This window comes from Canis aureus, chromosome 16 (genome assembly GCF_053574225.1).
Source record: "Canis aureus isolate CA01 chromosome 16, VMU_Caureus_v.1.0, whole genome shotgun sequence".
In the NCBI taxonomy this organism is placed as follows: domain Eukaryota; kingdom Metazoa; phylum Chordata; class Mammalia; order Carnivora; family Canidae; genus Canis; species Canis aureus.
The window spans coordinates 57,534,507-57,560,128 of record NC_135626.1 but is presented as its reverse complement, the minus strand read 5'-3'; the positions used below and the strand labels follow the sequence as shown (position 1 = coordinate 57,560,128).

Here is a 25,622-nt window from a genome sequence, read left to right as displayed (position 1 = left end):
AGATGTGATGATGGAAATTGGGGGTGAGGTGATGTGGGGCCACAGGAGGTAGAAGAAGGCAAGGAAGTGGATTCTTCCCTGGAGCTTCCAGAAGGGGGAAGGAAGCCCTGCTGATGCCTTGACCTTGGCCCTGTGAAACTAATTTCAGATTTCCAACCTCTAGAACTATAAGACTGGAGTATGTCCCTACTCTTCTGTGTGACACTAAGAAGAGCATCCAGGTCGAAGAAGCTTTGAATTGTGTAGGACGTAAACATTGGTCACAGCTAGACCAGAAACTGTCCCCCAAGAGGACACATGCTGCGATCTCAGTGGGCAGGCACTTCCCGCAGACAGGGCTAGAGCCGTGGAGCTGTGGGGCTGAGAGCCAAGGACAGCCTGGCATCCAGCTGGGTGGGCCCTGCTGTGGCTCGGCGAACCCTCAGCAGGTTGGGGGACAAGGTGCCATCAAGCTCCCAGTGCAGTTCTGGTTTTGGGTCAATCTCTTTTTTGGCACGTTCTTCCCCTTTCCCAATCACTCTGCAACTTAAAATGAAGAAGCAGCAGAGGAAGGAAGCAGATAACAAAATAGGGACAGGAAGTGACAGTATTGAGGGCTGGAACTCCTAGGCCAGATGTCGGAAGACAAGGATCTGGATGTTCTGGGGCCAGGGAGACAGGTCCATCAGTCTGTTTGTCACTCGACCCCTTCTCTGCCTCCAGGTGAGTGGGTCTGGGACTAGTCACTTATTGAATCTTCCCTGGGTGGGGGGAAGAGGAGAACTTTTGTCTAGGAGAGCAATTTCAGGAGAGCAGGTAACACACAGGTCCCATGAAACTGCTACCACCTACCCTGGGCGGGAGGATATTGGGACTGTGGCTGTTCACTGCCAGGCACAGAGGCAGGGGACATTTTGTTAGCCCACTGGGTGTGTGTGTGTGTGTGTGTGTGTGTGTGTGTGGCATCAGTTGCTAACATTACGCCAGGGTCTGTGCCTAGCACTTGACATCAGTGATCTCATTTATTCCTCACAGCAGTCATTAGGAGGTGGATGCCACCATCCTGATGGAGGAACTGGGAACTAGAGAGATGCCAGGTAGGGAGAGGTGTACTCTCCAAAGGAATGGGAGGTGAGGGGTTAAGGGGACAACAGTCCAGCTTCCTAGGAGGAGCAAAGTGAGGACAAGCCAGAGGCTAGGTGTTTGGGTGTGTAGGGCTTGGAGGAGCAGACCCCAGATTCCCAAGAGGCCTGATGAATGCAGTTGGAGAGGGTGACTGGGGCAGCAGTAATGTGAGTGGCCAGGAGAATGAGCCACTGTAGGCAGAGTTAGCGATGGCTTGGGTGTGCAGCCACCAATCATCTAGAATCCACCTTGGCAAGTGCAGGCCAGAAGTGATTGTTGACAACCCACCAGAAGGTCCCAGCAGGTAGTCCTAGCTTTTGGCCTCGAGGAGCCAAACAAGGATGCTGAATTGGTCTTAAGCTGCACTGGAGAGCCTAGAATGAGGGATTTCAGTAAGATTTGAGGAACTATTGTGTTTTTTATCTTTTTACCCAACTGAATAAATCCATGCCAAACTGTTGGGGGAAGTCACATTGTAGAATTTGTGAAGACTCAGGTCTACTTAGTGAAACAGGTTCTGGTTGTAGACTTTGGCATCAAGGAATGAGACTCGACTGCCAAGTATGGCCATTCTGAGCAGCAATCTGTCTGGTTAAGGGGATGTTTACCCTAGAACCTGGAAATCCTGCTTTGGGAGCCACTTAGGCATCCAACATGGGGCTCTGATGAATGGCCTTGGGCGCCTGCTATGGAATACAAACTGAAGTTGGAAACAGCAAACTGTAGACATATAGTGACACGGATGAGGCTTAAGAATCTGGTGCTGAGTGAAAAAAGCAAAACCGGAATGAGACGAATGGCCCGAAACCCTGTGGTTTTAAACATATGCATACAGAGCAAGCATATGCGCCTTATGATCACACGAGGCAATGATGTCCACTGAAGGGCTGTCTTTGAGGAGTGTGAACAGGGGATGAAACGGAACACACCAAACAAAGAAATTACAAGTTTGGTGGGTGGAGACGGGGGGCACTTTTCTGGACCAATGAAGTCAACACACAGGACCTGAGGGAAACTCCAAGGACAAAACAAAACAAAACTCAAGACAGAAAACCCGATAAAGCATGTTGGGGCAGGGTTAGGAGAGAATGGTGTACACAGGTATGGCGGTGGCTCAGAGGCAGGGGGCAAGTCTGCCAGTGCCAGGGTTGGGAGGGAAGGCTTTTTCCACGTCTTGAAAGAAGCTGAGGGGGTGTAGGTGCCCCAGCAAGTGGATGGGAGGCTGGATGGGCCTGAGATCACCGTGTGCACCAGCTGACTGGCTGGAGGGAACACCTGCAGTTTGGGTTCTGGAAGGCTTTTGCGATGGCTGGGGCACAGAATATGAGCTGTGGAGGACAGGGAGAGGCTGGAGGCCAGCCAAGAGCTGGGTCTGGTGTATCGCACTAGGATCTGGATTTGACCATAGTTAAAGGGGAGATGGCGAAAGTTTGAAAGCAGGGAAACCACTGAATCAGATTTCACAGCTTCCTCCTTTTCTTTCAAAAGCACCAGCAAAGTGTGTGTTCTTCACATGCTGGGCCTCCAGATTTGACATCCATTCAAGGACATCACACCTCTCTATTCCAAAGGCTCTATTTCTATGGTAGTTGGTTATTAGTGCTGGTATTGGGGGGCCTTCCAGAGTTGGACAGGCCCCAGAAAAAATTTTCCTCAATTATTAAGGTTTTGACTCATATTATTCTTCATCTCCATGGTTTTATTTAGAGTTCACTTATTTTTCTTAGTTTTCAAAATGCATTTGTCATATGGTTATTTTATTTCCTAGAACTCTATATTGAGTGCCTCTCAAGAGGTGTGTGGATTTTTTAAAATAAAGTAAATCTTAGTAGAAGTAATTACAGGTAGCTTGTGCTCATTACTGCTTCATCCTTCCTTTGCTCAGGGCTGCCTATACAGGCAGGTGTCTAATTTTCTTTTCTCCTAGTTTTGGAGCTGAGCTTTCTGACTTTTCTCCTACATATGGGTCACTCATTGCTGAGAGCAGGGGAGAGGTCCAGACACCTGTCTCTAGGAGGCGACTCTCTTGCGTGGCACCATCTCCCCTGCCCCGGTCCCTTCATTTCCTGCTGCTAATGCTCTGAAAAGCCTGGTCTTCCCAGGCCCAGGCTGTGCTCTGGATAAAGAATAAAGACATAGAACAGGGTGTAGGACAGAGGAGAGTAACATTCTGAGACCCATCTCCCATCCGTATCCCTCACTTCCCCCCCAGCCAGGTAGCCTCCTGCTTCTCTGTGTTCTCATTAAACAACAACGACAACAACACAACAACAACAAAAAAGATCTTTCTTGGGATATAGTTTACATACCATGCAACTCTCCCATTTAAAGTATGCAGTTCGATGTCTCTCGGCATACTCATCACTGCACTCGATCTTAGAGCATCTTCATCATCTTCAAAAGGAAACCCTATACTTTCTAGCTATCATCTCTCCCTGCATCTCCCCAAGTGCTAAGCAACCACTACATACTTCTGTATTTATAGGTTTCCTTATTTTGGACTTTCCTATGAATGGAATCACATATTATGTGGTCTTCAGTGACTGACTCCCTTCACTTTGCATAATGTTTTCAGATTCACCTTGCAGCAGGTTTCATTCTTTTTAATGGCTGAGTAATATTTCATTGTAAGGTTAGGTCACATTTTGTTTATCCATTCATCTGTTGATAGGCCCTTGGGTTATTTCTACCTTTTGACCATTTTGAATAATGTTACTAGAAACCTTTGTGTCCCAGTTTTTGTGTGGACATAGGTTTTCATTTCTCTTGGGTGTACACCTAGGAGTGGAATCACTGGGTCAGGTGGTAACTCTATGTGGGATCCTTTGACGAATTTGTAGACTGTTTTCCAAAGTGGTTGACCCATTTTCCTTTCCCATGAATGGGTGTATGGGTATTGTGACTTCTCAACATCCTTGCCAAGACTTACTATCTGACTTTTGGTGCTAGCCATTCTAGTGGGTGTAAAGTAGTGTCTCACCATGGTTTGATTTGTATTCCTTGATGGCTGCATTTCCCTAAGAATGTTGTCTGCACTTATCTTTGGACTGCTCCAGCCTCTACCTCCTCCCTAGAGTGGTGGAGCAGACAGTGGTAAGATGAGCCTTGTCTTCTAGGAGCTCAGCTTCTTCCCCAAATGTACATTGTTCCAGGTGCTCCTGACAATTGCTGGTGGGGCTGGGGAGGCCAAAGCCCTATGGGCCTCCTGTTGTCCCTAAGCAGAATGGCTCTGGGCATTGGGTTGACACCAGACGGTGGTTCCTATTTGTGTAAGCCATGCTGTGGATTGTGCAGCCTGTAGCCTCGGGCATTGGTAAGATGTTGGGGTGATGAAGGTGGGGAGGAAGCTGTGTTTCCTTTGGGAAGATGATCTTTGACTTCATAGCCACTAAGCTATTTGTCAGTTTCCTCCCTCCCCAAATCCCAAGGGATAACAAACCACACTGGGATTTGTGGACTTGATTTGGTGATGTCTAGTTTCAGGACCTCTCTATGCCTCCGTCTTCTTATATATAAAGTGGGGATAATGGTACCTGCCTTATAGCTTTGTTGTGAACTTGAATAATTTGGGTGAAGCTGATATCTATGTCTTTGAGTATATGATTCTGATGTGTAAGTTGAATTGGAGGCAATATATAGCTGGTGGACAGACCAGATGAGAAGCTAGTCCTGGTCCAGGACTGTTCTAAAGATATTTAATATTTACTGAGCAGTTGCTGCATTACAGGCACTGGGGCAAGTGCTTTACATTTGTTCACTCCTTTGTTTCCTATGAGGTAAGAATGGTTACTATTACTCTATTTTACAGATGGAGAAGCTGGAGATGAGAGTGATTTAGCAACATGCCCAAGGGCACATGGTTAGTATATAATGGAGATGGGACTCGAATCTGTGTGACTCCAGAACCTATGCTCTTCACCAACATTCTTATACTGATTTAGGTTAGTGGTATACAAGCAGGTGGAGCTTCCTCATAGGAAGTTAGAAAGTTGGGTCTGGAGCTCAGGAGAGAGATGAGGTTAGAGGAAGAGATATGAGGTCAACCACATGGAAGTAGTGGTTGAGAGAGTTATGGGGAATCCTCATACCAGATCTTTAAGTGGGGTGTTTTGTAACCCAAAAGGGACAGCTGGTTAGGTCAAGCAAGCAGCCTTGGACAGGAAGAAGCATGAGAGACAGGAACAAAGTTTCTCTTCTGTTGAAGGTTTCATATTTTGGGATTGACTTTCATGAAGCCTTCAGGTATGATCCAAACATTATATTGCCTTTAAATGAAGGAAAAATCCTTCAGGTATGATCCAAACATTATATTGCCATTAAATGAAGGAAAAATCAGCAGATTTCTCTAATTGTTCTTAGTCCATTCTCTAAAGTATCTGTTGCCACTCTTCCCCTTTTCCTAAGTAGTGCTTCAAATTAGGAAGTGGATAGGAGATGAAAAAGGAAGGAGGGGAGAGACAGAAACACAAAGGAGACTTGAGTAATTAGAAAGTGGATGCCCCAGGCTCTGTCACAAACACCTGGATTCCAGCTGGAACCTGGATTTGCTGGGGACACCAGCCAGAGAGACAGGACCATGTGGCTGTCCCTGGTTCTGCTCCTTCTCTACCTCTCAGGTGAGTGGGGCTGGGGCTTTGGGCACCTGGTATTGGAGAGGGTGGCATAGTGGGTAGGTCCGTCCTGGTTTCAAACCAGAGGTGAAGTCTCAGCAGAACCTGGAAAGGCACATCCATTCACCCATCTTTATATCCTTCTATCCAGTCAAACATTCATCTACAGATCCGATATATGCTTACTGAGCACCAGCTGTGTGCCAGGGCCATTCTGGGTGCTATGTTTACGAGCAACTTCTGCACTCAGGGACTCATGGCTGAATGAAGGAGTCAAGTCACTGTGATACAACATAGAACTTGCTGTAGAAGAGATTTATTCACATGATGTGGAAATGTACAACAGGTGCCCATAACACTACTCTTGATCTGATACAAGTCCTCACTGAGGCTCTGCTGGATGTTGGTCTTGATGGATGAATGAGTTGGCTGAGTGGAAAGTGGGAATAGCTTTTGCAAAAGTATGGATCTCTTCAAAGGTCATGGAAAGTTCAGGAATTAGCAATAGTTCTGTTTTGTTAGAGCTTAGTTTTAAAGGGGTTGGAAAGATTTGTTAGAAGGAATTAATGAGAGGTCTAAGAAGACATCCTCAGCATCCCCCTTAAGCCCTACCAGAACAAGGTGTGGTGCAGTCGGGCAAATAAAATCGTCCATTGAAGGTTGGAGTTTCAGAAAAGAAAGTCTTTTTTTTTTTTTTTAAAGATTTTATTTATTTATGATAGTCACACAGAGAGAGAGAGAGAGAGAGAGAGGCAGAGACACAGGCAGAGGGAGAAGCAGGCTCCATGCACCGGGATCCCGACGTGGGATTCGATCCCGCGTCTCCAGGATCGCGCCCTGGGCCAAAGGCAGGCGCCAAACCGCTGCGCCACCCAGGGATCCCAGAAAAGAAAGTCTTAAAAAAAAAAAAGACATTCAACATGCATGAGAGCCCATTCTCTGAAGGAAGTAAGGTTAGGGTAAAAATTAGGGGGTATTCTTTATGTTTGTAGAATAATTTTTATGTTGGGCAAGACATAGAACATGCCCAACATAATGATAGACTGTTCCACTGTTCCAGTATAGTGGGTGTAAAGGCAGAGGTTTAAAGAAAGATGACCCCCTGGGTGACCCTGGCCAAAGCATGATTTTATTCTCAGTAAAACAGAAGAATGGACAGGATAACCTTCAAGGTCCCGCAGGGCTCTCATAACTGAGATCTTAGAAGAACATCTAAAAGAGATGCATCTCATTACACATGGGAGGTGCTCAAAATGTCTTAAATGAGAATGACCATGATAATGGGGATTTTCTCCCCCTCCCCCATTTTTTTGGGTAATGGACTTTTTTCTGAATCACCATAATTAATGAAATGGGAACCCAAAGCAGTAGTGGCTGAAGCCGGCTTGTACCTGCTTACAAGAGCTGATTATGGCCTTATTTTTCCAACCCCATATCCAGTGACAGCATGTTGTTAGCCTGAAATCAGTCATAGTGAGAGAATCTACAGCACAGAAACTGGGGAACACTACAACCATGGCTTCTCCTTGACTTCCTTGCACTCCCCTTTGCTCCCTTCCCAAAGCCGGTTTTCTAGCACATCGCTGCTTCCTCATATCTGTTTGCTTAAATCTGATAAAATTGCCTAGCTTGGGTACAGTTAAAGTGCAGCTGGAAACTTCTTCCCACCCCCTTCCAGTCCCACGGGGACTGGCTGATCTCTCCAGCCCTACAGGTTCACCTTTCCATCCATTTACAGCTAGGGTTCCTCTTGGGTCCAGATAAAAACTTTGGAGTCACTTGTAAAGACTGAATTTTTTTTTCCATCCCAGTTCTTGGCTTAGCTCCTTCCTCTCTGTCCCAGCATTCTCCCACTCACCACACCCATCAGAATTCCAAACACCATTTGGAAAAACGTGACCACTTTACATTTATGGAGGGTTGTATGGCTAACCTGAGAAGGGAAGGGGGAAAGTTTGTAGAGAAAGAAGGTAAGGCCCCGGGATGATGATGGGGCTGGTGGTGGTCAGTTCGTGCTCCAAACATGTGTCAAGAGGCCTATGAGGGTCTCCTTGGGATCCAGCCCTTCCCAGCAGTGTATTGCTCCTCCCTTGAGAGTGATTTGAATGAGAGCCAGGGGTTTACTTTTCCTCTTTTGAGAAAATGTGGAGAGCGGAGGATGCAAGAAGTGCTCAGAATAAGTTTGAGTTGCAGAAAACCTGAACGTAGAGCCTCATTCCAAAGGAAAGTGGTTTTGGACATGAGCTAATCTCATGCCTGGCAAAGGCTAAGGACAGGGCAGGACAGCCAGCAACCTCTGCGCCCTCTCCAGCTTCGTTCTGATTCTCCAAGGACTGGGATCCCCATGTGGTTATTCAGTGTTTCTGGGCTCATAGGGAACAGGTCTCTATTCTTGTTGGCCATAGTCTCCAGACCCTCTGGTTTGGTCCTAAGCTCAGGTGTCCCTCCAAGTCCTCATCCCTGAGCCTGGGATCGTCCATACCTCCCTAGCAAATTTCCACTTGGGCTTCAGGCAGACAGCCCCTAAGGGGTTCCATTAAGACGGAGTCCTGGGATGTGGCTTATGTTTTCCAGGCTCTTTGTCCTTGACGGGCCCCGACTCTGTGATGGGCACCTTGGGTGGCTCTTTGAGTGTGCAGTGTCAGTACGAAAAGAAATACCAGGAGTATAACAAATACTGGTGCCGAGGAAACTATGACATAACATGTGAGAATATTGTGGAGACCAAGGGAAAAGAGAAAGAAGAGAGGAGTGGGCGCGTGACCATCAGAGACCATGCAGTTAACCTCACCTTTATAGTGACCATGGAGAACCTCACTGCAGATGATGCTGGATCCTACTGGTGTAAAATTCAGAAAATATGGCTCCTGGACATGTGGTCATATGACCCTTCAGTTCAGGTTAAAGTATCTGTTTTTGAAGGTAAGAGATCCTTTTACTCCATCAGTGGAGCTTATGGGATATGATTGAACGTGGGGACAAGGATGAGTGCCATGCTGAAGAGTGTCTCTGGGTCTTGTCTAGTCCTCAGGCCCAGTGGTGTTGGGAAAAGCCTGTGTTGAGGGCAGGGAGAGAGGCAGATGACTCTTCAGACTTGGCATGGGTGGGGGTGTGTATCTGAAGGTCCTCTCACTCTCATAGGGCCAGGGCCTCACTCTATTGCCTGGGAGGCCCCTCCATGCCAGACCAAGACTTTCCACTATGCTCTTTGAAAATCTGTACCAAAAGAGATAAACTCTTCATATATATATCTTCAGCTTGCTCACAGAACATTCCTTCTACTATACTGTCCTGAAATTGGCCTCGCTTCCCTCATTTCAAGAAATAGTCTTCTTGAGTGGAAGTGCTTTCTCCTACACCAAAGTGCCATAGGGCGGTGAAGCCATGTCCAAATTCTCCCAGCCCTCTATCACAACTTCCAACCTATCACTTCCCACCTGCTTCCTTTAACTTTTGTGTCACATGGCCACATGCATTCTCTACTTCTCCTTCCATTGGCGTCTAGGTTATTCCTTGACATTTCTAATCCCTGTCATAATTTTGGGAGTTTTTAATGAGTAACTTGTCTCAGCTTCCAGGACCTTCTCAACTGCAGTGACCTACATTTCCACTCTCCAGAATCTTACTCCATGGCACATCTTGCTGTCACCTCAAACTGGTCCACGTCCAGAACCCTACACTCAGACGTTATACTTTCAGACAACTTTCTGTGCATCAGCCTTCTCACATCCTCAGCCCTACTGACCCTATTCTCAACCTCACATATGCCCCCAGTCCTTGGATCTCTCTTTCCATTCTCTCCCCATTTTTTGCCTAACCCACTTCTGCCCTGACGTCACTTCTTTCCTAAGCCAGGCCCCACTATCATGCAAGACTACATTTTCTTCACTTACCATGCACTATTTCCTTACCCACGTCTCAAGACCTTCATCCCTGAATCCATCTTAAAATTAGGGTGAGCAACCATTGGGGTTTTCCTAGGACTGACAAGTTTCATGGGATGCAGTGCCTTCCATGCTAAAACTGGAAAAATCTCAGGCAACCTAGGGCAAATTGATCTCCTACCTAAAATCTATCTGCTGCATTAACTGCTAAAGAAGACACAGATGGCGCCTATGGGTGTCAATACAAGTTCATGGTTTCTGATATGACTCTCCTGGTCTTTTACTTTACCAAGGGCACACGGGATATCGGACATGAACTCTCTCTATTTCTTTTCTTCTCCCTCTACAAACTTCTGTGATGCCTGACCCATTCTTCCCCCTTTCCCTTCTAGGTTGAGGGCCGTTTCCCTCCACCTATTCAAGAACAATCATCCTGAGGTTGGCTCCTCACTCTGTAGCTCCTTGCTTCCCCATCCCCTTGAGCCAAATTCCCTCATTGCTCTTCCTCCGTCAATTATCCTCACTCTCTTCACCCCAGCCAGGAAAAACACATTTTCCTGTCCTAAAAATATCTTGTAATCCCCATGGCTTCCTCTAGGTGCCACCATTCTTCATCTCTCTCCTTTCTACTTGCCTGGAAGGTAGCTGAGGTCCAAGTCCTCTGCTCCTGCTCTACTTGATGGGGTTCCCCCCTGTGCCCACTCTCTATCAACTTCAGTCCATCTACTTAGTTGCCTCTGTCCTGTGTGAGGGCAGGGATGGTGCCACAATCATCAATGAATTCCCAACGGCAAAGACATCAAGAGCTGTGGTTGGATGAAAAGGAGCCTGTCCTGGGAGTGCCAGGAGGGGCTAAGCCTCTGGGAGGCTTGATTTTTTGGGGAATTATGAGGTTGGGGCAGATTGGGCATGGGGACACAGATTGTATCAATAGCCTGGACATCTGAGATTTAGCCCCTCTTCAGCAGGGAGTTAAAATGGCCTTAATTTCCATTTGAAGGGTGCTGTGAAACCCCTCCCACAGTCTCTTTGAGGCTTCTGGGCCACAGGCAGAGCCATCTTTTCAAGACTTGCCCCTGCCCCTTCTCCCTCTGGGGCTCCTCAGCTGGAGAAACCCATAAGAGACCCCTGCTCTCACTCTGGGTGGAGTCAGACTTGGAATGGAAAGAAAGATCTGGAACTTATTAGAGGTGGCTCTTATGATCAATTCTGGAAAAGTCTCATTTGGTCCCTGAGGAGCTCACTCCAGCCAGGAAGTGGCCTGGGGCTAGTTGCAGAGCATCTTTTGAGTCCCTTCTGCAAGTGGGCAGTTGTGTGTAGCACTGGATCCAAACAGGCACTTAGTGCATGGCTGGTGAGAGAGCGGCATCTGATGTGTGATTTGTCTCCAGCACCAAGTAAAACCACAGAGAGGACCACATGTCGAGCTGCATCTGCTGGCTTTCTGGGACCAAACACCAAGCAGAACCTCAGCACCGAGGAGGTGTTGACCTGCTCCGGGTAAGGAAAGGACTCACAGCCTAGAGACCACAGACGAGGGGGTTCAGCAGCCTTCTGGGACTTTGGTCGGGGCTGGCAACACACCATGACCTTCTTACCTCACTGCTGGGTTTTCTTCCAGTTCTGGTCCCGATTTTTACATTCTCCGTGGCTGCATGGGGATTCCATGTGGAATGTATCACTTGTTTTGTGAACGCTCTCCCCCATGGGGCAGCTGCAGGGGAACAGGAGGCTGGTTCAGGTGGACATGTAGCCCCTCCCATGATCACTGCTCCCCCTCTCCTTTCCCACCTGGTTCTGGACTCTGGGTGCTGGTTCTGTGACCCCAAATTGGCCTTGCCTCCAAAGGTCTTTACTGTATCAGAGATCCAGGAGCTGCTTGTAGGGAGTGGGGGAGTTGGGCTGGCTCTAGGCTATTCTCTTCCCAAAGATACCCAGAAAGGGCCCTGCAGGGCAGAGGACAAGAGTCAGGGCTTTATTTTTTATTTTTTTTTACAAGATTTTATTTATTTATTCATTAGACACACACACACACACACACAGAGCTAGAGACACAGGCAAAGGGAGAAGCAGGCTCCATGCAGGGAGCCTGACATGGAACTCGATCCCGGGACTCCAGGATCACGCCCTGGACCAAAGGCAGGCGCTAAACTGCTGAGCCACCCAGGGATCCGTGAGTCAGGGCTTTAAAGTGAGAGTGGGGGTGGCTTTCAAGAAGTGAGTTGATAAGGAAAAATGTGAGAGGAAAGGACAGAGAGGAAGCTTCTGGAAAGCAGGCACTGCTGGGCCCCTCTTCTCTTTGCCCCATTACCTCTCCTTAGCAGGATTCTCATGATCAAGGGAGGGGAGGTGATGGGGCCCCAGAGAGGGGCTGCCTTGGCATGTGTCCTTTCCAGGTTTGATCTAGAAACCTGGAAATAATATGTCTCTAGAGTCAGGGCACAGGTGGTGAAAGAAGGGTCCTGGGTTTCCCCCTGAGGAGCCAGTCATTTCCTGTCCCTATATCCCCCCACAGGTCCTTGCTCAGCAGTATCCACTTCTTGCTCTTGGTCTTCCTGAAGCTGCCCCTGTTCTTGACATTGGTGGGTGCTGTCCTCTGGGTGAACAGGCCTCAGAAGGGCTGTGGAGGAAGTCAGCCTGATGAGAAAACCCCACAACACAGTGCACCGCTCCCAGGAATGCCCTGTCCAGGAATATAACCTTTCAGAGTGGACAAGAGAGACCTTCAGAATTCAGACTCCAGGGCAGGGGGGTAGAAGTGCCTGGATTCTGGAGACACCAGGTCTTCTGGGAGTATGGTTCCCATGTTTCGATGGAGAATCCTGGGTCTTAGAGGACACTTTCTCTGAGTCCTCAGATACAGGGAGGATGAGTCTCCTGGGCTCATGCTTGGGGTCCTTCTGTGCCCCAGACCCTGTAGGTCCTTGCCCTCATGCCTACTTCCCAAAGGAAAGAATTCTCTGGAAGTTGCTGGAAATCCTGACCCTTTATGCTTCTCCTTGCCACAAAAGCTTCTCAGCTCAGTGCTCTCCTGGACAATAACCACCTCCTTCCTGCAGCCCAGAGGCTCCTTGAAGATTCACCCTTCACAGCCTCAGTCCTTGGGCTCACTGGGCTTCAAGCTCACGTATGTCCCTGTGATCAGGGAGTGTATGGCTGGGCTCAGCACATCTCTGCCTGAGCCAACCATGACTGAGAAACTTTAGGTTAAACTTCTGGGGCTGATTGGAACAGTAGTGAGAAGAGGCAATAGGTGCCCCTAACATCACTCCTGAAATCCCCCAATCTGGAGGGCCTCCTGTCCACAGAGTTGATGGACGGTCCACTTTAGAAGTCTGGCTGAAGCCACATGTCAAGTTGGTGTTTTCCACAGGAGAAGCAGACATGGTTTTCCAAAGACAGGGTACAGGACACAGAAGTGAGGAGATACTTCCCCACATTGGAATGTCATGATGCCACAGCCACCAGGAGGCACACCAGCCCCGCAAAGGGCTTGGTTGGTTTTGAATGCTTGTCAGTGGCTCCTCAGCTTCCAGAAAACACTCTGAGCTCCTGAGCCCTGTGTCCATAGGCAGGGCTGCCACACATGGAACCTGAGCCCTGGCATGGCTTCCACAAGGGCAGGGCCACTCATGGCAGAGGAGAGCTGCAAGTGGCCCAGGACTCCACTGAAGAAGAAGTTCAGCCAAAGAGGCATATATGGACCAAATAATAAAACAAAGGCCGATGTAGGAAACACAATGGTGGGCAAGAGAGAAGCTTGTGATGCACTTTATTTTTTTTAAATTATTTTTAAGTATTTCAGTTTCTTCATATTTCCATATAAATTTTAGAATAAGCTTGTCTTTATCTACCAAAACGATCTTGCTGGGATTTTGATAGGATTCGTGTTAAACTTACAGATTTATATTGGGGGAATTGACATCTTTACAATGTTGATTCTTCCAGTCCAAAAACATGGTACCTCTTGCAATTCATTTAAATATTCTTTGGCTTTGGTCACCAGTGTTGTATAAATTTAGTGTGTGGATGCTGCACATGTTCTGTTAGATTTATACCCAGGTGTATCTTGTCAAGCAAGTGTGACTAGCACTGTGTGTTTCAATTTGCTTTCTACATGCTTGTTGCTAATATAGAAGTAGGATTGTGTGAGTCTTTATGTGTGTGTATATGTGTGTTTTTGTGTGTGTGTGTGCGTGTATTGATCTTTTATCCTGTGACTTGTTAAACTCATTTATTAGTTCTAACAGTTTGGCATTTTTTCCATAGATTCCTTGGGGTTTTCTACACAATTATGTCATCTGCACAGAGGGACAATTTTATTTCTTCTTTTCTAATCTGTGTGCTTTAATGGTGTCCTGGAAGCCCTAGGGAGCTGCTGGAAGATCTTAACTACTCTGGTGGCCATGTAGGACCTGCTGTTTTCTGGCATTTCTGTTTTTGAAAGAGAAACCAAAAGTGAAATTGTTCATGTTTACGTGTAAGCAACAAACTCCATTTAAAAAATATTCTAAAACAAAATATTGTGATCAAAACAAAACATATTTGTAACTTCATGCAATTCATGCCTGCAGTCTGTAATCTGTGAGTAAAGCAGAGAAATTGCTGAACTCCGTTGTGTCTGTCTGGTATTTACACTTGGGGCCATATGGTGCCCCCAACAGGCCTGGGAACTGACCTTTCAAGCACACAGATGGATTTGCAGGGACGCCATGGGGGCTGGCCCCAGGCTGGCTCTGGGGCAGATCCATGTCTGTTCCCTGGCCTTCTGACTGGGGCCGGTTGCCTCAGACCATCCAGGCACCTTGTTCTATAATGTGAAGTGAAAGCACTAGATCAAGATTCTTCCATGTGGCAATTCTAACATGGGACTGCAAATTTCTTGACACTCTTTATAAAGAGCTGGAGTTATGTCCCCTCCCCCTTGGGTCTAGGTAGGCTGTGGCTGCTGCAGCCAGTAGCCCAGAGCGGAGCTTTGCCAACTTTTTTCCCTTATAATTATCCTCCTAACAAGCCTGCTTATTCATTTTCTTTTCCTAGAAACGCCCCTCCCCATGCTATGGAATTTTAATACCAAAGATATACTTATATGCCTATGTTCTATCTATCAACTGATCCATCTATCAATTGATCATCTTGAATATATATCATTTTGTATATTAAAAAAGTATCATTTTTTCACCTTCCAAGAACTAGTGTTTGTCCCCATTGGAAGGCATGGATAGAGCATGGTGACAGAGACCCTGTGTGACTTCTAAGACCAGGCCAGAAGGAACCCTGTAGCTTCTTCTTCAGACTCTTGAAATGCTGGCTCTGAGAAGTCCCCCACTCAGAACCTGGCGGCCACATGGAGAGGTTACCTGTAAGGTCTCGGATCAACGATCAGGACTGAGTACAGTCAGGGCTGTGACTCAGGGTCACCCGGGCTCATGATCCGGTGCATAGGTGACAAGCTTCCAGATGACAGCAGCACCTAGCCATTTGAGTCACCCCACCCCACCCATTAAGTCTTCTAAACTGAGGCCTCAGACGTGATGGAGCAGAGATAGGCCATCTCTATCTCAATCCACTGGGATTCCTGGCCACAAAATCTGTGACATGACAAAGTGATCACTGTTTTATTCCATAAGGAAAATCTAAGCATAGACAACTGGACCGTCTGGGCTCTATCCGTTCTAGGGTCAAGCAAGATGGTAAGAGGAACGTGCTGCCTCTGCCGTGGGCCTGGTGGGCTGTGAGGAGTTGCTGGCTGCTGCCAAGGGCCCCTGTGTGACTCAGCTCTGTGGCGGGGACAGCTGGGCAGGAGCTCCCATGTGGTAACATGCAGGCTGCTGGGCTTGAGGTCTTGCCCTTTCCTAACGGGCGACCCAGAACCATGTGGGCTGCAAGTGTCAGCATGTGGCAGAGGTGTTCCCCACTGCAGCAGAACACCTCCCTGCCCCGCCACATCCACTTCTGCAATGCCCCCACCTCGTCAAAGGAAAGCTCTGGTCAAAAACCCACCAGCGCCTTTCCTAACAAACAGGCTCAAGGAGAGGAACAGAGCACCAGCAAAAGGCAGCTGGGGAATTTGCTTCAGAGGAAATAGTCCAGGACACAGAGCAGGGGGTCAGACAAGTCTACTTAGTCACAGAGGAATTATAGACAACACGACCTCACTAAAAGAAGGAGCTCAGGAAAGAGATATAGTTCCTCAAAAATGGCTCAAAATAAAATGTGGATACAAAAAAGAGCACCCAGAGTTCAGGAAAGATGTGAAGTGGAAGAGAAAAAAAAAAAAAAACACCAAAGAACCAAAACCTTTATTGAGAAAAAATATGTATACTTTTGATAATTAAAAAAGAAAAAGGCTTGTGTCATTTTTTTTAATGTGTGAGCAAGAGGAAGTTACAGGAAGGGCTGAGCATCCCTGGCTTCCTCTTGCTCAGCTGGGGGGCAGGGTAGGGAGCATTGGAAGGAGTGGAAAGGCCAAACCCAGGAGTGGGTAATGCTGGGTCAGAGCTGGCTGTGGGGTAGACAGCATCACAAGCATGAAGGGGACAGTCTGAGCCCCTCGTTTGTCCTGTCTGGATGGAGAAGTCCAAACTGGCCCTGGAGCCCTGTGCCTGAAGGACCAGGGAGGCTAAGGGACCAACGGAGGGACAGAAATGAACTATTTTTGTGACCACTGGGTGAGTCCCCTGTCCTTGGAGGCCACCGATGTAGAGGGACATGGGGATACTTATATTGTTTCAATGCCCCTCTCCCCAAAATACTTATTACTTAAACAGGAAAAAGAGTAACTTCAATCAGTTTTGACAAATTTATAGTCATATATCTATACCTCTATTAAGATATTGATGCTAGCAATGGCCACGATAGCCAAACTGTGGAAGGAGCCTCGGTGTCCAACGAAAGATGAATGGATAAAGAAGATGTGGTTTATGTATACAATGGAATATTACTCAGCTATTAGAAATGACAAATACCCACCATTTGCTTCAACGTGGATGGAACTGGAGGGTATTATGCTGAGTGAAGTAAGTCAGTCGGAGAAGGACAAACATTATATGTTCTCATTCATTTGGGGAATATAAATAATAGTGAAAGGGAATATAAGGGAAGGGAGAAGAAATGTGTGGGAAATATCAGAAAGGGAGACAGAACGTAAAGACTGCTAACTCTGGGAAATGAACTAGGGGTGGTAGAAGGGGAGGAGGGCGGGGGGTGGGAGTGAATGGGTGACGGGCACTGGGGGTTATTCTGTATGTTAGTAAATTGAACACCAATAAAAAATAAATTAAAAAAAATATATTGATGCTATATGTTGGCAAACTGAACTCCAATTTAAAAAAAAAAAGGGAAGGATAAAAAAAAAAAGATCTTGATGCAATGACAGTAACCCAGGTATTCCTGCTTATGAAGGCTCATTCAGCTGTACTCCTACCATGTGAAGGCTTTCTAATATATAATTCACACACACACACACACAAACACACACACCACAATACACTTTTTTAAAAAGATTTTATTTATTTATTCATGAGAGAGAGACACACACACATACACACACACACACACAGAGACAGAGAGGCAGAGACACAGGCAGAGGGAGAAGCAGGCTCCATGCAGGGAGCGTGACGTGGGACTCGATTCCGGGTCTCCAGGGTCACACCCTGGGCCGAAGGCAGGCACCAAACCACTGAGCCACCCAGGTGTGCCCACAATACACTTTTTAACAAATACAGAAAATAGGGGAGACTGGGTGGCTCAGATGATTAAATGTCAGACTCTTGATTTCAACTCAGTTTGTGGTCCTAAGATCATGAGATTGGGACCTGCATCAGGCTCCCTGCTGGGCATGGGGTCTGTTTGGGATTATCATCCTCCATCAGCCTTTCCCCCTCCTGCTCACATGCTCCTTCTCTAATAAAATTTTTAAAAAAAAAAATACAAAGCCATCAATGAAATTTTACATCTACATAAGTGAAGCCCTCCTTGGGACCTCTCTGAGGGGTAAGAAGGCATCATCCAGGCCTCTCCCTTCTATTGTCCCCCCCCCCCCCCCCAGTTAGTGTTGGATTTAAAGTCACTTCAAACCCTCTAGAATGGCCGGGTTGTCTTCTATATATAAAACATTGAAATAGTGTCCAAAAAATAATCTCAAGAGGCCAGAAAAGCCATAGATTTAATAGGAAATGTACAGAGCAAACAGATGGAATTTGAGTCAGGGATGGTCCAACCTTGTATACAATCTTACATTCAGGTGATTCATATTCTAGGAGGCACTGAATCAGCAGCAATGGATAAACCTGTGTACACCTGGCCCATCAAGGGTCTTTGTCCTTGGAACACTTGAAAGCTTTGGGTTTAATTCTGGTTTTATGGTTCCTGGTTGGTCTGGAACTGTAATATCCATCATTGGCCAGAGTCCTAAATGATATAAGAGGCCATTATCTTTGGCAGAATCACTGCAGGGTCCCAAGGAAAGGAGGTACCAGAATATCCACACAGGTGAGAAAACAGGTACCCCTGAAGACTGAGGATGGAAAGAGGACATATCCTTTCCTTTCTGGGCTGCTACAGAGGAGGCCAGAGTCCTGCTGATTAAGAGTCCATTATCCTTGGCAGAGCCACTGCAGGGTCCCAAGGAAAGGAGGCACCAGAACCATCCATACAGGAAGATTCTTAGCTGCTACAGAGGAGGCCAGGGTCCATGTCCTGTGCAGAGCAGAGAGGGGAAACAGGGTTTATTCTGGGGTCATGACAAGGGGAGTCCCTACCTAACAGGGACCCTCATTTCTCTTGGAAATGCAACCTCTGCCCATTCCTTGCTCAGAAGTCAGAGGGTGTGGGAGTATCATGAGTGGGAGCTGTGGTTCTCCTGCTCAGGCTGACTCTATTCTCCCCCTGGGTCCCCTGACACCACATCACAGTGCACAGCAGGAGTCCAAGTAGGGACCCCTTCACAGAGGTCAAGAGCACAAAGCAGAGGTTGCAGAGCAGGACCTGTGCAGGGGGCACGGTGACAGGCGTGAGCTCCCTCTTCAGGGGCAGCCCAGCCCTTTCCTCCCTGACCTGACTCCTGAGCCCAGAGCTGCAGGCAGGCAGCCTTGGTTCCTGCCAGGGAAGCCCCTCTGAGGGCACAGACGTGCTGCCCAAGGCTCAATCTATAGGGGCCTCCCTGCAGGCTTAGCCTGGGGTCCAGCACCCATGGCCCCTGATTTCATCCTGCTTTATGGCTGCTCCCCCACAATTCCCCTCCACCTCACCTGCAGGCCAGCCACGCCCAAGGCTTTTCTTGGTCTGTCTTTCTTTTTTTTTTTTTTTTTTTTTTAAAATTTTATTTATTTATGATAGTCACAGAGAGAGAGAGAGAGAGAGAGAGAGGCAGAGACACAGGCAGAGGGAGAAACAGGCTCCATGCACCGGGAGCCCGACGTGGGATTCGATCCCGGGTCTCCAGGATCGCGCCCTGGGCCAAAGGCAGGCGCCAAACCGCTGCGCCACCCAGGGATCCCTGTCTTTCTCATCCTACTTCTGTCTCACCTTGTGTCAGTTCTGCTCAACTTTGAAGCTCAAAACTAATATTCCCAATTTGAAGAGAAGAAATTTCCCGACCCCTGTTCATCTGGATATTTATCTTCTGGGTTCTCCTGGTAGGGGCCTCTCTCAGCTCTGACCCCCATGTGGTAGCACATATGAGGTGTACTCTCTCTTACTTCCTGTTTAGTGGACATGGGATCTAGGAGGACAATGGCCCTTGCTTACATGTGTCCCCCTGGTGGTCCCTCTCAGTGTCCAAGAGTCTGACCCCTTCACCTCAGCCTCATCCCCTCCTCCCCCAGCAGGGTCAGGACCTGTGTAGGTCACCTTGCTCTGTCCTTCTACCTACTTTGAGCGTGTCGGGTCATGTGGATTTCACAGGTGGTGTTCTGGAGAGAGTGCATGCTGCTTTGCACTTCCTCAAAATATCCTTTAAGTCACTGTGCTCTTTTCACAAATTCCACTCCCTGTGGAGCTGCTGTCCCATCTCTCCACCCCACAGGCTTCTCCTATGCTCTGGTTTCCTAAAAGTTCTGCATCCTCCGCTCCCCACTCAACAGAACAACTGGTCTCCAAACATCACCAGTAGGACACAGTTGGTTTTATAGCATGAGCCAAGTGCCTCACCTCATTTAGAGGGATACTGAACACACTGCCTGAGGGGCCAGGCTCAAGGAATAGGGGACTCGAGACAGGAAGAAAGTAGGACTGGAACTGGATGGGAGCTGATGGAGGGAGATATGGATGGTGGGACCCAGGGAGGGGTGCACCTTCACCCAGTCTCTGATGGGGTGAAACTGGGGAAGTGTTTGCCCTTTGATGAATGAGTGAATTGATTGTTTATTGGGTGACTCTTGGTGGGGAGGGGTTCAGGTCGATGGCCCAGCCTCTTCCCATGTTGGGAATATGAGAAAGCAGGAATCCCAGCTTCCCACTCCTTCCCAGCATTTCCCTAGCACTTGGGGAGGGGAGGGCTGGAACCATAGAGCAGATACCCACCCTTGACTGTGTGTGAGTGGAGTAACAGCCCCCTCAGAGATGTCCTAATCCCCAGAGCTGTGAATGTGGTAGGTTACATGGCAAGGGGGAGTGCATGATGAGATGCAGTTAAGATTCCCAACCAGCTGACCTAGAGATGGGGAGATTATCCTGGGCTATCCAGGTGGACCTTATGTCATCAGCTGTGTGTGTATAAGTGATAGAACAGGGGAGAGCCAGTGTCACAATAATGCGGCATGAGGAGGACTTGACCACCACTGCTGTCTGCGAGGACAGAAGAGACCCCGAGCCTGGTGGCCCAGGTGTCTCTAGAAGCTGGAAAAGACAAGGAAGTGCTTCTCCCTCAGAGCCTCCAGAAGAGCCAGCCCTGCCAGCACCTTCACTTTAGCCCAGGGAGCCTCATGTCAGACCTCTGCTCTCTAGAGCCTTACGTCATCAAACTGGTTTGTCTTTTGCCACCAGGTAGGTGGTGATTTGTCTCAGCAGCCACAGGAAAGGAACACAGAGCAGTTCCCTTCTGGTGTAGTTGAGGCTGGAACCACCTACACCTTTTTGGGGTCCTTGTGCGTTGGGAGGCAGGTCAGAAGGAGACCAGAGCCTTCTCTCCTGCCACCCAGCTGAAGAACTTTGTTAGGTTCTTCCTGGGGAGTGGGGAGCTCTTTAAGTACTCAGAGGCATAAATGAGGGGGCCCAGGGCAGACGATGCTGATTCTCCCCTGCCAGGAAACCTCAGAGTGTCCAAGGGGGTCCCTGCAGAGTGCCCCGAGGGGAGTGGTACAGGGCAGCAGTGGGAAAGGTCTGCTGGGGTCCAGCTCTGCTCACCTGCTGCCGGGGTTGATCATGGGCTGACTGCTGGTGAGGCCCTGGGTAGACGGAAGCAAGGTATGACTTGCCATTGTGGGTCTTGGCACAGTTTTGGGAAAATCTGTTGGATCTGGTACTAAACACACAGAGGAGAGCATGGTGTGAGAGTGATGCAGGTGGCTCCCCAGGGCCATCTCCTCTTTCCACCCCCAAGGATGAAGAAGCTTCTGCCTTAGTGTCACTGCTCAGCCTCGTTGGTTTGCTCGTGCATCTTTTTGGTTTCTCATCCCAAACATCTATTACTTCACTTGCAGAAAAACATCAGTTCACCACCATGGGAAGCATTTGGAGTGGGGAGCTCTGTAGGAATTGCATTCTGTTTGGCCCAGCTGAGCACATCAGAACCATGTTCCCACGCCTGGAGTTTCCATCAGCCAGGCCAGCTCCTTTCTGAGTCTCAGCCTTGCCTGAGGCAGGCTGTGTGCCACCTGCCCTGAAGTGATGTGACCCAGAGTGGCTGGCCCAGGGTTCCCCTGTCTCCTGCAGCCACCCACAGCCTCTATGTCCCCTCGGGTCCTCCCTACCTCCCCAGGGCCTGCTTCCTTATTTCACCAGTCCTGTCGGCAAAGGCTGTCTTGTTAGAGGGTCCAGACTCCAAATATCTGTCACTGTTCCTCCTTCCCTCTTGCACATCCATCACCTTTGTTGTCTTTTTCAGTTAATTTCTGGAACATTCTATACCAGCGTATCTCTCCACTGCAGACATTTGCACACCATATTTGTATATACTAAGTGAAGAGACTTTTCTCTGTTTTAGTAAATGAGCTAATGAATGAGTAGCAGATGTATTACCTATGTAAGGATGGAAAATGTTGGAGAGAAGACTGCAGGACCCAGAGGCAGAGCTGTGGGGTGGGGGCTACAGCCTGACCCCCTTTCCAGGCCTGCCTCTGGGGGGCCCTTAGTGTCTCTGGGGCAGCTACAGTGGAGCATAGCGTCTCCTCCAAGGCATATAGGAAGCCAGAGAGGAGGTACCCACATCTGGAGGAGCCTGGCTTTCCTCTCCTAGAAATGAGTTCAGAGTCCCTCCCCTGCTGCTTTGTGCTTATGTGGCCAGAGGAGAGAGGGGAAGCAGGAGGGGACAGGGAAAATGTCTCTTGTCCGGTAGCTGAGACTATCAGGACCACAGCTTTCTAGCACCCCACTCCTCGCTCCCCCCTGGCAAGGTCCCACACAGTCTGGGGCTACAAGAGGGTCGATGAGACTGGGAAAGAGAAGCAGCCTTCCCTGGACAAGCCTGTCCTAGCCGAGTCTGTCCTTTATCGGTGCCTCTGGGAGAGCAGATGGAGATGTGCAGATGCAAGGGCTCGCTCTTTCTTCCATTTTTTCCCAGTATCGTGGTGCCCCCAATACATGTTCATACATGTGTGCACACAACCACACACACACACACACACACACACACACAGTCTCAGGCAAGTTTAGAGATCACTCTCTATTAATCAGGGAAGAAAGAGAGAGGTACAGTCTTGATTCCTCCGTGGTTGGGTACCAGGGCCCCAGAGCACAGGAGGGAGCAGTGCCTACTTGGGTCAAGAAACACGGAAAATTTCAGCCGGATTTCATCTCCTAATTTTTTTTTTAATGATAGTCACACACAGACAGAGAGAGAGAGGCAGAGACACAAGCAGAGGGAGAAGCAGGCTCCATGCAGGGAGCCTGACATGGGACTCGATCCCGGGACTCCAGGATCACGCCCTGGGCCAAAGACAGGCGCCAAACCGCTGCACCACCCAGGGATCTCCTCATTTCCTAATTTCTCTGTCCCACGCCAGTAGGTGTTTGTGTCATCCTGCTGTAGATTCTCCAAGATCATGGTAACGTGCTTGGCTGTGATTGTCCTGGATGGACACTTGGCCCTTCTTCATCAGTTTCTCTGACCCAGTGGTTTTTACAAGGATTTTACAGGAATCCCAGTCACAATCGCGGCACCACCACTTCTTGTAGGATTCCCACCCTTGGCCATAGGAACATTTTATGATCAGTGTGCCCATCAGTGTGCCTCTCACTGTTCTCTCCTGTCAGATGGAGAAGTGGCCTAGAAAACAGAAACCCAACATTCACCTCCTTCTCCCTTAATACCTGGGCTGGTCCTGGTGCTGCTGAGGTGCCTGGCACTGCCCTGAAGACCAGCTAGGAGCCTCTGCCCTCTGTGTAATCGCCCCATCCCACCTGTCCCTTAATCCCCTATAGTATGTCTTTTACTGTCCCCTCTCTCTGATGTCTCCTTGCCCAATACAGGGTCCTGTGCTCACTCCTCATCCTACTGACCACCCTCCTCTCCTTTGCCCGCTGCCGACACCTCTTCCCAGCACCACAGAATGCCCACTGCAGCCCCATGTGTATATCTGAATTCCAGCTCTGGATATACACTGACTATACAGATATACACTGTCTCTGGTGAGACAGCAGAGTCCCCTCCCTACCCACCTCATGACACTCTCACCCCCATTCACCTAAAATACCTCAGGCTCTGAATTCACACATGGCTTGGAACTAAACACACACTCTCACACAATAAATATGCACACACTTACTCACACAGGTGATTGCTGGTTATTTTACCTGCTCACCTTTCTCCTCTGAATCACAATACCTTTGCACAAGTTGATCCCTCTGCCTGGATATGTTCTCTCTTCTCTGCTTGAAGGAATCAAATCTTTATATTCATCTCTCCAGTTTTGACTCAGTGTCTCTTCTACGTGTTTCCAGTTTGTAGCCACTTGGTCTTTACTGGTGCCACCAGAGGACTTTGTCCCTCTCTTCATTGTTGTGTTATGACACCAGATCGTGGTCTAGTCTTTGGTCATTCAGAGCAGTCTTTGGCAGCCTGATGAGTGGGGTTGAGCAACTCTCCAGAGAGCCTGTCACACACTGTTTCTGCTGTCTTTCTTCCTCCCTCTAGTCTGAGCTCTTTAGAAGAGAAGATTCCTCCTATAGCTATAAGTCAAGACCAGTTGTGCAGGGTTTTAAATGTTCCTGAAGCCTGAACCCCACCTTGACTGAGTAGGTCTCTGGTGGAGGCTGAGCATCTGTGCTCCTTCAACGTTCCTCAGGAATTCATGCATATATATATATTTGTGCATGGATGTGCTTATCATTCATCTGTCTATATATCCATCCATCCATCCATGCATCCATTTATTCTTTCATCCATCCATGCATCTATTGATCCATCATCTGTCTCTCCATCTCCTTGGTAGGGATGACAAACAGTGCCCTAGAAAACAGACACCGTTTGTGTTATTTATTTTTATTTTCTTTCTCAAACACTTAGTACCTGTCAGATTACAAAACTTAAAAAAATGTTTTTTTAATGAATGAGTGTCTGGATGAATGAAAGGCCCTGCCATTTCCCCTGGGACAGACCCCAGCCCTGCAGGTGCCCCATCCTGAAGCCCCTGCCTCACTCACCTTGGGTGACAAGAAGGAGCAGAACCCAGAGCAGCTTCATGTCCTGCCTGCCTGGGTTTTTTCCCTGGTGCTCAGCTAATGCTCCCTGCCCTCTGGGACTGGAACTGAGCTCAGAGGCTAACTGCCTTCTATTTTTCGAAATTAATCTTTTCTCCATCTACTTCCCTTAATTTTTTTTTCCAGTTACTTCCTAATTTCATTAATTGGAAGAAAAGGAGTACTGTCCTTTGGAGCATATGGCTGATATGATGAGGTATCCCCTCTCTTTGCTCTGGTCCCTCACCTCAGCATCTCCTGGAATCTGGCCCTGATGGCCTTCTCTCCGGGGAGGGCCCCTGCTCCCCTCTCTAGCACCACCTCCAGTCTCTGTACACCTACTTCCTGCCACCTCCATCCCCCAACTCAGTTCTGGACCTCCATTGGCTACTGGAACCTTTGTAGAGCTGTCTACCCTGTGAGCTCAGATGTGCTCAAAATGCAATTTCTGGTAATCTCCATTCCTCCAGTCAATCTGTCCCAACATCTGGTCCATGGGCCCAGGGCTACCCTCTCCACCAGTGCACACCAGACTAGCCTTCCTAAGATAAAGCCCATGGGGCCTTCTTCCTGCCACCTACCACTTCAGAAGGCCTTGTTGGGATAGTGGGGTAGGAGGTGGAGCGGCCAAGGGCTTTGCCAGCAGGAGGAGGAGAGGGTGCTGTGGGCCAGTCCCCAGAGTTCCTGTCCCCTTCAAGGTCCTTCTAGCTGCACCAAGAATCAAATTGACATGAGACAGATGAACAGGAGAAACTCAAAGTTAAAAGCATACATGCAGGGAATCCACATGGACATGGCAGTCAGGCATAATGGGCTCTGAATGTCATCCTGAATTTAGAGAAGAGGGTGGGGATTTCGAGACTTCAAAGGGAAGGAATACAATTCATAGGAAAATGAAAACCAGTAAGCGTCTGGTAGGCAAACATTTGCTTGCCATGTAGTTGGGTTAGTCACAGAAAATTTAAATTTATTTATTTATTTATTTATTTATTTATTTATTTATTTATTTATTTATTTTATTTTTTAGATTAAAAAAATTATTTAGGGCAACCCCGGTGGCTCAGCGGTTTAGCACCTGCCTTCGGCCCAGGGCTTGATCCTGGAGTCCCAGGATCAAGTCCCATGTCAGGCTCCCAGCATATTAAGACTCAGCGTTCTCAGGTAATTGAAGAACTGATGAGCACAG

At 48.2% G+C, this 25,622-nt stretch overlaps 1 protein-coding gene and 1 long non-coding RNA gene across 10 annotated transcripts; one reads left to right on the top strand and one right to left on the bottom strand.

Annotated features, from left to right (window-relative positions):
* The first annotated feature begins 573 nt into the window (after positions 1-573).
* On the top strand, positions 574-14,208 carry CD300E (CD300e molecule). Of its 8 annotated transcripts, none has more exons than XM_077854131.1 (6): positions 604-702; positions 4,913-5,346; positions 5,512-5,720; positions 8,289-8,636; positions 10,990-11,098; positions 12,114-14,208. In XM_077854131.1, the coding sequence occupies exons 3-6, from the start codon at positions 5,600-5,602 to the stop codon at positions 12,295-12,297; spliced, it is 762 nt and encodes a 253-aa protein (XP_077710257.1). In that variant the 5' UTR covers positions 604-702; positions 4,913-5,346; positions 5,512-5,599; the 3' UTR covers positions 12,298-14,208. The 8 variants fall into 8 exon arrangements, with proteins under 8 accessions (XP_077710264.1, XP_077710256.1, XP_077710263.1 ...); XM_077854132.1 differs by having other exon boundaries at positions 614-702; positions 4,913-4,963; XM_077854133.1 differs by having other exon boundaries at positions 614-702; positions 4,913-4,963; positions 5,509-5,720.
* A 2,928-nt stretch (positions 14,209-17,136) lies between these two features.
* Positions 17,137-24,796, bottom strand: LOC144286979 (uncharacterized). Of its 2 annotated transcripts, none has more exons than XR_013354924.1 (4): positions 24,401-24,796; positions 23,552-24,206; positions 20,945-21,062; positions 17,137-18,298 (listed from the first exon to the last, which is right to left on the bottom strand). It is a non-coding gene; the product is annotated as an uncharacterized LOC144286979 (long non-coding RNA). The 2 variants fall into 2 exon arrangements; XR_013354923.1 differs by having other exon boundaries at positions 23,560-24,206; positions 24,401-24,789.
* Between the last annotated feature and the right edge of the window lie 826 nt (positions 24,797-25,622).